Source organism: Xiphophorus couchianus, chromosome 24, assembly GCF_001444195.1.
Source record: "Xiphophorus couchianus chromosome 24, X_couchianus-1.0, whole genome shotgun sequence".
NCBI classification, from domain to species: Eukaryota; Metazoa; Chordata; class Actinopteri; order Cyprinodontiformes; family Poeciliidae; genus Xiphophorus; species Xiphophorus couchianus.
In genome coordinates this window covers 7,467,854-7,477,239 of record NC_040251.1, presented here as the reverse complement: position 1 = coordinate 7,477,239, position 9,386 = coordinate 7,467,854, and the positions used below count along the sequence as shown (strand labels likewise).

Sequence of the window (9,386 nt, the reverse complement as noted above, 5' to 3'; positions counted from 1 at the left end):
ACAAAATCTCACATGCACGAATGTCATTGGTTGCGTCGCTGCAGGAGGGTGTATGGAAAGCCATCCAGTTCAAAAATATGTAGGCAACATGTCAACATTTTCTGTATATTTTAACCAAAATTAATATACCCTTGTTACCTAGCTAGCTTTTTTTGCACCGACTGTAAGTGATGGACTCGACACTCAGGTAGCACACAAAATCTCAAATGCATGAATATCAATAGTCGCTTAGTTTAAAGGGGTGTATGGAAAGCAATCCAGTTCAAAAATATGTCTCGTCTCACAAATAGACAACACATTAACATTTTCTGTACATTTTAGTCAAAATGAATTAACACATCCTTGCTAGCTAGCTTTTTTGCGTCTATCATAGGTAATGGACTTGACACACGGAAAGCAACAGGCAAAAGTTATCACCTCATGGCAACAAAGGCAGAACATTTTTTTCAATTTTCTTATGTCGCATCACAAGCCAAAATTAAGATACCCTTGCAAGCTAGTTTGCTAGTTCTTTTTCCGTTTTTCATGAGTGATGGGTTCAACACACAAAGATTGTAGATAACACGTCAATAACACGTTTTCTAAACGTTGTCAAGGTGTTGTTTATACGTTGATTTTATGTTAATACACAGAAAACACGTTAATATGTTGTCAATGCGTTTTCTACCCATTAAAAGACATATTTTTGAACTAGATGGCTTTCCATAAGGGCATGCGATTGTTGCTTCTTCGTAAGTTCCATAGGAAATGAGTGGAGAGCCCTTTAAACACAAATTTATTACCAGGTGGCAAGACCACCATTTTCACCACTTCTGTTGCCAACCTATACAAAGATACATGAAAAATGTACAGAATAACTTAAATATTGGCACTATTGGTGAGAAATGTGAAAATGTCAGAGAGGAAGAACATGCGGCATTATGAAAGGAAGGAAGAAGGCCGGCCTGTTTCCATAATTAGCACACTGTTTTATTAGTATATTTAGCTTTGTGACGTACAGCTCAGGAGGAAACAGAAAACAAATCAACAAACTTAAATAGTCACAAATCTTTCAAGTCCAGAAACATTTCAGCTTCAGCAATGACATCACACAAAGTAAAGTTTCTTTTTTTAAACCACTGATCTTTTTTCCCCATCATGGACCAGAGTGATATGTTCTCATTTCTGGGTAAAACAAACCTCTCCCAGGCAGTTAACAGAAAAAACTCCCCAGTTTTTTTTTTTTTTTCCCCCTTCTTGTATGTTACGACCAAAATTCAAGCGCAGGTACTGGAAAAAAGGTTTCCACTGGTAAATATAATAAACAATAAATATAAAAAGAACTTTTGATATAATTTATATGGTATCAAAGAAGAGGCAGGGAAATGGGCCTTCAGAGGGGTTTGTTTTTACAAAAACATGTTTTCCTGAGGTTGAGTTTTTCTTTAAGTTCTGCTAAATACACTAATAGACTAAAAGACCCGAAACTCGCGGTCTGTAATGGCTTATCATTCGCTGAGGAACTCGTCCTCTCCTCTGGACTCGGTTACGCCAGCGGAGGGTCACTGTGATTCTGTGCCCACAATCGGAGACAAACCAACCCACATTTCAACCCCAGCCAGAACCGCGGCGCCGCGCTGACATCAGCTTCCACCGCTTATAATGCTAACGGCGGCGTTTCAAAAACAGTCGCCTTTCCCTTCGCTGTAAAGGACGGACAGAGATGAACGGAGGAGGAGGGAAGCAAACAAAAAACGCAAAAAAGATCAAGCCAGGGAGATCTGCAAAAATCTGTACATGTAAACATCACACTTCCACTGAGTCAAATGAGGGGAATACAGGTTTCACATTGGTTTTACTGGAGGTACGAAGGCCTGGCAGAAGAAAGCAGGACAGTAGAAATGTGTTGGCTGTTTGCCTGTACAAAGTCAGGAGAAGAAAGAAAAACGTACCGCCTCCAAAAATAGGCTGAGAGGATTCTTTAAATTTTTACCTGTTGACCATCTGACAGAACTGAACTGGCATCAAGTTCTTTATCCCGGTCCAAACGGATGCGTTCACATTTCTGGCTGTTTGGTTCATCTCTAATACTGAATACTACTTTAGATTCATTATTTCTAATAATCAGAACCAAAAGTTTCATCAATAATTTGAAAGTATTTCTTAATAGATCAGTTTAGCAAATGCTGATTGTTGGGTTTCCTGAATGATAGAAGCATTTATAGTAACATAAGTTGTAAAATTTTACTACTAAATGTTTTCTCTCAGACTTTCTTTACGCTGGTTGACGATCATACTTGGACAAAATACTTTCAAGAAGTGTTTGTTTGATCTTAGCAGGGTGTTGATGAAGTCTTCATTAGACTTTTAGCATCTCGTTCAGGACTTTAGGGTCTTTGTAAGTACTAGTAAGTACTCTAAGTACCTGGTAAGGTACTTAGGGTCTTGTTATGGTCTTAGTGACATTTTAGCATCTTGTTGAGGACTTTAGGGTCCTAGCAGGTGTTTGTAAGGTCTTCTTGGTCTTAGTAAAGTCTTTAGGGTCTTGGTAAAGTCTTACAGAGATTTGTAGCACATGTTTGAGGTCTTTAGGTTCTTAGTAAGGTCTTGGCAATGTCTATAGGGTTTAAGGGAGGTCCTTAGGGTCTTGGTAATGTCTAGTGAGATCTTCAGCCTCTTCTTGAGGATTTTACGGTCTTAGCAGTGTTTTGGCGCTATCATTTGATGAATGTTAGGGACTAACTGGGTTACTCATTTCATGTCAAATCATACAGGATTTTGACTGTGGGTAGGACACGGACAATAGAAAAGGTCCGTCTTTATTGCCTGATTTTCCAAATTTTGCTCCATTCATTTTGAACAGGCTAAGAAGTTCATGCAGAACAAAGTCATGCAGTTTGGCTCGAGTTATTATAACCTCTGATAAAAGACATGATGCCGGTCAGGTCCGTGTTTGGAATGTACTGTGTTGGATCTGAGAGTTGGGGGATAAAATACCTTGTACCACCCTACAAAATATACTTAAAGAATAGAAACCTTTATAACAAAAGTTGTATTAAAAAGTAAAAATCCAATAGAAATGTGTTGGCTGTTTGCCACCGGAGTCAGAAACACCTGGAGGAAATGCTTCGATTATGGCTCCACCTTTCTATCGATTGTCCTTTGCTATTAGTTATGTTGTATTTAACACAGTTTGTTGGTGTTTTAATTATTATTTATATTATCATTTCTGATCGGAGAGGTGGGGGTGCAGCACTGTGGATGTCTGGTTTTGCGGTAAACCTACTTGAATGACTTACACAAGATTATAAACTGCTAACAGGCGGCTGCTTGGTTCTCAGACCTACATTTGCTCTTCTGGTGAGAGTTTCTGAAAGGTTTTAAGCTCTAGTAAACGTCTGGTGGTTTATGGTAGCAGAATATCAGGGCCTTTGATTGAGGATGGGGACATGCAGTTGCAGGATAACTTTATAAAAACCATCATTTAGACTCAGACTTTACCAAGACCCTACAGATATCTGTCTAAGGGATTTAGTCCAATGGACTAAAACAAAACAAATATCCTTCCACCTACAGCAAAGACCAATCCCCAACCATGTGTCAACAAAAACCAGGCCAGTTCAGCTGAAATGTATTCACCTTTTAGACCCAAAGAACAAGAGTTTGTTATGGAAACAACCTGAAACGGTTTGAAAACCCATGATGGCAGTAGCATCATGTGGGCTGTTCTTCTACCATGTAAACCTCCATCTAATGTCCAACATTTCTTCAGTATCAAATTCTTAAGCCAGTGCAAAGAAGTAGCAAAAATATTTATCCAACTACTCTATTCTAAGTGTGACCATCAAGTTACGCAAAAATCCTTTAAAAATGACCATTTTACTCAAACACACTGAAATGTAGCTATTCATGTCTTCTGCAAACCTAATGAAAAACATTTACAGTGCAACATGTCTGAACTAAAGGTATGCTTCTTTCTTGCTCTCTATCCTTCCAACCTGATCTTACTTTTGCATATTTTTCGAGAGAGGTCCACACCCGGACGAGCCCCCAACTGTTTCTCTCTCATGTTTTCCATTCAGCAATAGGAGCACTAAAACAGATTCCTCCTCTCTTGTGAAAATAATCATTTGAAATTCTACATAAAGGAGATCTAAATTAAGTTTTTGCTGTCGCTGCTTGCAGCCTGTCACATGAATGGAAAAAAATGGCAAACATATTCTGATTATCAAATGCATTTCAAAAACAACATGCATGTCCTCACACAATCATAGGCCTTCCCTTTAACACTATAGATCACTAATGTTTGGCTCATTGTGCAAAAATTGAGTGAAAAGTTCAGCTGCAGCTGAAACCATCTCTTGCTAAATTCAACAATCTGCAACAACGTCTAAACCAAAAAATAAACTCAAGTTTGCATATGAAAACTTAAGTGGCTTATTGCTAATGTTGCAAATTATTCCAAAAGAATCCTTTTTAGAAGATCTGACCAAGTATTTCTGGGCAGAACCAGCTGAAACAGCAACTCTTTTATGGCTTAATCAAACATGAGTTAATCAATTAGCTTTAGATGTTTTGAATAAGGGCCTGTTTCCCATTTTAGCTACACTAAGCAGCTGCAGCCTCAAAGACAATCAAACTCACTGGTCAAAAGCTGCTATCAACACCCAGAAATGGTCCAAATTAGACATCATTTGGTCCGCATGCGGCCCAGCGACAGGGATCTGAGATCAAGCACCAGAGGGCAGAAGCGGCGCCATCTTGAGAGGAATGACTAGAAGCTTTGCAGACTTCACAGATTTTGGCTTAGACCAAAGTAAACGTTTGTTTTGTGCAACAGAGACTCATGGCTATATAATTATGTCCCTTTGTTGCATTTATATATTTTTTTCCAATCCCAACAAGCATTTTAAAATCCAAACATCATCAGAACCAGTTTCTTATTGGCAGAATCGGACAAAGACTGGTTTAAAGAAAGCACTAGTACTGGTTTGGTGGGAATCCAAACCTTGACAGTTACCAGAAGTTGCAACCAATGTGAATCCTAAAAAGCATACAGCCAAAGCCTCAACCAGAATCCTCCACTCTTGATGATTCAAGATGATGCTTTTGCATATTTTTCAAGAGAGGATCACATCCCGGACGAGCCCCCAACTGTTTCCCTCACATGTTTTCTGAGTTTTGTCTGTTTTAGATGTTCCTACTAGTTACAAACCAAACCCATTTTTTTTATACCCATCTCTGATTTATCTGTGACCAATTTATGTCCAAATCAGACCTTTCCACCCAGGTGCTGAGTAGTTTATAATCAATGATTTGGTCGTCAGGAATATGGTGTAATTCCACTCTAACACATCCCTTACCGCACCCCTGGAGGATGGAACTACTGAAATAATAAGAAAACAAGGCAAAACAACTGAGATTCACAGTTAGAAAGTCACAAAGACAACATGGAGAAAGCCCTATGAAGCAACAAAGAGGCGACCAGCCGGTGTGAGACGGAGGAGAAAAGCTAACAGAGTCCCGGTGGTTTGGTTATGGTTCGCGGTCGAGGCAGCAGAAAGTCGGTCGGTCATTTGGCCGGGTCGCCACGCCCGGCCGGGTTGAGGTTTCAGGTCTGTGGCAGAAGGTCCAGTTTCTCAATAGCAGCAGCGACATGAAAGTTCATATAGTTATCAGAGTAGTAATAATAATAACAATAATAATAACAGTAACAAGAATAGTAATGGCCATTTCAGAGTTTAAAAAGACAAAACACAGAAAGAGAGAGGAATCCTCATCTGGAGACCAAGAGGAGGACGTTTAGGTCCATGAGAGGATGGGAAGGAGGAGGTATGTTTAACCCAAAGATGCTGAGGTGTAAGTTTGTAAAAAGAGGAGACACACCTCCCACTCCATCCCCTCTACACACACACGCCACATACACACGCAATTTAAGGACAGAACTATCACACTCCCGCCGGCTTCAGCTCCGATTCTTCAAGTTTTCAAGATAAACTGGTTATTTACAGCAGCACGACAACTAACCCGCGCAGAGAAAAGGAAAAGTTCAGAGGTCAGCGAGTCGTTGAAATGCTTCATTTCTGCAGTGGGGGAGTCGGAGTAAACTGGTTTTCGTTTGGGAATGTCGAGGACCCGAAAGCGGAGTCGGCAGGTGTGATCTGAGGTAATTCCTGGTGCTCAAAGAAAAATGGATGCATAAAGTAAGCAGCGAGTTGCTTCCTGGGTAAAAAACAGTGAGAGTCGGGAGGTTTGAGGAGAGAAAAGTGCTGTAGGACACAGAGAGCAAGTATGTACAAGCTAGCAAAACAACGAACAACAAAAATCTGTCACTTCTCCTTTAAATTAAAGACTTCTCCAGTTTTAGTGCCGCGTTTTTAAATCAGTCAATTCAAAAACACTGCAAATACATAAAATCTTACCCAGTATTTCTAGCTAGTTTTTAATCCAAGTTTCTTGGTTCACTTTAAATAAGACAAAACTAACTTAGAAGTAACTTTTCAGCAAAATGTAGGAGCTTGTTGTAAGTTATTAATCCCTTCATATTAATAAAAAAGTACTAGTTCTATTGGCACATTATTTCACTTATTACAAAGTCAAAGGGCCCTGTGCCGTTACCTAGCAACGCCAGCCAAGTCCAGCTCGTCACCTAGCAACCAAATTCTAATTCTACTGGCAGATGGTTTCACTTATAATACGGAAAAAATCTCCTGTTATAAGTGAGATGATCTGCCAGTCAAACAAATTCTTTTATCAATACTAAAGAAATATTTACTTAAAACAAGCTCCTATTTCTTGTTGAAAGTTAACTTTGTTTTATTTTAAGTGTACGAATATATTTGTACAAGAAACTAGGATAAAATACTTTGTAAGATTTTGTGTTTTTGCAGTGAACAAACAAAATAAATCAAAAGTCCATCTGGGACTCATCAGATATTAGTTTATATTATTCTGTATTCAACAAATTCACTGGAAAATAATAATAATAATAATAATAATAATAATAATAATAATAATAAACACTTCTCTATTTAATCTGGACAGTTTTTTTAAGTACCATCAGTTTTCCTCTCCGGCTGATTGTGAGGCGCTTCCAGACAGGAGAGGAGGGGATTTCCTGGAGTCCAAACTTTCTGCTCCGTGTTTTCCTCAAAACAAAAAAAAATTAATAAAAAAATTATTTCCCACATGCAGAGTCGGTCCGTTTAGATGTGGGGAGATTGTTTCTGTTTTTATTCCACTGAATCCGAATCACAGGTGAGACGACAGTAGAGGAGGTCTGGAGTTCATCACAGGCGAAGCAGACACTAAACAAGCATTACGTGAGGTGTGTGTGTGTGTGTGTGTGTGTGTGTGTGTGTGTGTGTCGTCTCCCACAGTTTCCCTCAGTTCTGCTGCAGGATGAGGTTTTCCAGCTCGTCGGCCGAGCGAAGCAGGAAGGCTGCCGACTCCCGGTAACCGGCGATCAGCTGGCGCACGGCCGTGATCTCTGGTTGGCTGAGCTGTGTGGATGCCCCGCCCCCTCCACCGCCGCCGCCGCGCCCGCTGAGGTTGTTGGTGGTGGTGGAAGAGGAGCAGTTGGTGATGTTGGTGGAGGAGAGCGACTTCATGCTGAGGTCTGTGGGACCTGGAGAGGAGATGGTGAGAGAAACATGAGGCCGAAGATTATAACGGCTGAAATATAATCAGCTACATAGTAAAATATGACACTGTGATGTTCTGCTACTAATAAGAACAAGTCTGGCAGCTGGATGCTTCATTGTAATGCAAGGCTGCTACCACAAGGTGGCAGTAATACATTCTTCTTCATTACTGTGATGCTGAAAACAGGGAAATTATTTCAAAAAACTTCATTAAATTCGCGGCCTGTTTTTAGCCATCAGGTGGAACAATCTGTTGCTAAATCCATAAGTTTGATCAGTTATTGCTGAAACTCTGCGGCTGCAGTTTCCCTTATACCAGCAAACATGGAGGAAAAAAGCTCTGATCAGAGGAAACATCATTTGAACCATGTGAAGCTAAAACTTCCACTTCAGGATATGTACAGGAAAGGTTTTTTATTTTAAATGCAAAATGTAATATTTTTGTACAGTTATGGCTTAGTTACTGCTCTGAGTGTGTTGTTCCTTTAGCAAATGGTCTTTTTTTTAGTCTGTTTATCCCAATTAACCATTAATTGATTACTAAATAACTTGACGGTTAATCCCATTAATTATTTCATTCCTAGTTTTTCTGTATACTCATTTAACAATTAATCAATTATTGCATTTTTGACAATTATTTCAGTAATCGATTAATCTCTATTAATCTAGTTAACCGTTTCAGGCTCAGTTTTATTTTGATATATTACATTTAACAATTAATCAGTTACTAAATTAGTTATGATTATTTTTAATAATTGATTAATCACAATTAATTAAATTAATAGTTTCAGTTCCAGGTTTTTTCTGTATACTCCAGTCAGGGGTCAGGAGCCCGAGCCCCAGGCATAACTTCCTGTGACTCCAGTTAATTATTAATCGATTATTACTTGATTAATCCGATTAATCGTTTCAACCCTAAATAAAGCATAGTGATGAGTCAGCTGTTTTTCTTCCACTTTATTATCATGTAGTTCTCGATGTTGCTCCATCACAGATGATTCTGGATTATTTGGGTCAAGAGAGAAGATGGCACTAAAAACCCAGTGTAATAATAATAATCAATAATCGATTAGTCACGATTAATCGTTTCAGCCCTACAGCACAGTGATGTGTAACCCAGTATCAGACATGGAATCCCATCATTTTCATCATCTTCATCATCCTCCCAGCTTCATCCCTCGCTCACCGTTGCTCTGAGTGGTGGTGCCGGTCGTCAGGGAGACGGGGTGCTGAATGGCGGCGCTCAGGCCCGGGTAACCACGGTAACCGTAGCTGAGTCCGGCCCCGTTGATGTAGAGCTGCGAGTCCTGGGAGGGGAAGGCTGATGCAGCCAAGGAGTAGGCAGAGTGAGCGAGGGACACGGGGTCCCTCAGGGCGGCGCCGCCACCGCCGCCGGACGGCTTTTCCAGGGATACCTGCTCATCCTGACACAGGGAATTATGGGAAATATGGGACTTTATTAATGAAAACAAAGCAGGATGCTGACAGAGACCGGTCAACATCTGACCCGGTTCAGGTCCAAACACGGTGAATAACAGTCTCTACCATAAACAGGAAGACAGCTGAGCGCCATCTAGTGGCGGATAATAATAACAATAATAATAATAATAATAATAATAAATTTGTTTTAAAGGTCAGAAAGAGAATAATTATATCCTGGGAAATTAATTAAACAGTAAAAATGTTGACAGTCCAAAAAACCCTTTAATAATAACAAAAATAGGATAAAATGTGAAATAATTGACTTTATATTAACTAGAAACA

The 9,386-nt window shown here is 39.6% G+C and overlaps 1 protein-coding gene across 2 annotated transcripts in view; it reads right to left on the bottom strand.

Annotated features, from left to right (window-relative positions):
- Positions 1 to 947: 947 nt before the first annotated feature.
- The window catches only part of nol4lb (nucleolar protein 4-like b), an 88,325-nt gene continuing 79,886 nt past the window's right edge, over positions 948 to 9,386 (bottom strand). For both annotated transcript variants that reach the window (XM_028010019.1, XM_028010021.1), the window contains 2 exons: positions 8,809 to 9,046; positions 948 to 7,606 (listed from right to left, as the gene is read on the bottom strand). In XM_028010019.1, the coding sequence (XP_027865820.1) occupies positions 7,365 to 7,606; positions 8,809 to 9,046 (480 nt within the window). In that variant the 3' untranslated portion in view covers positions 948 to 7,364. The remainder of the gene's footprint in view (positions 7,607 to 8,808; positions 9,047 to 9,386) is intronic.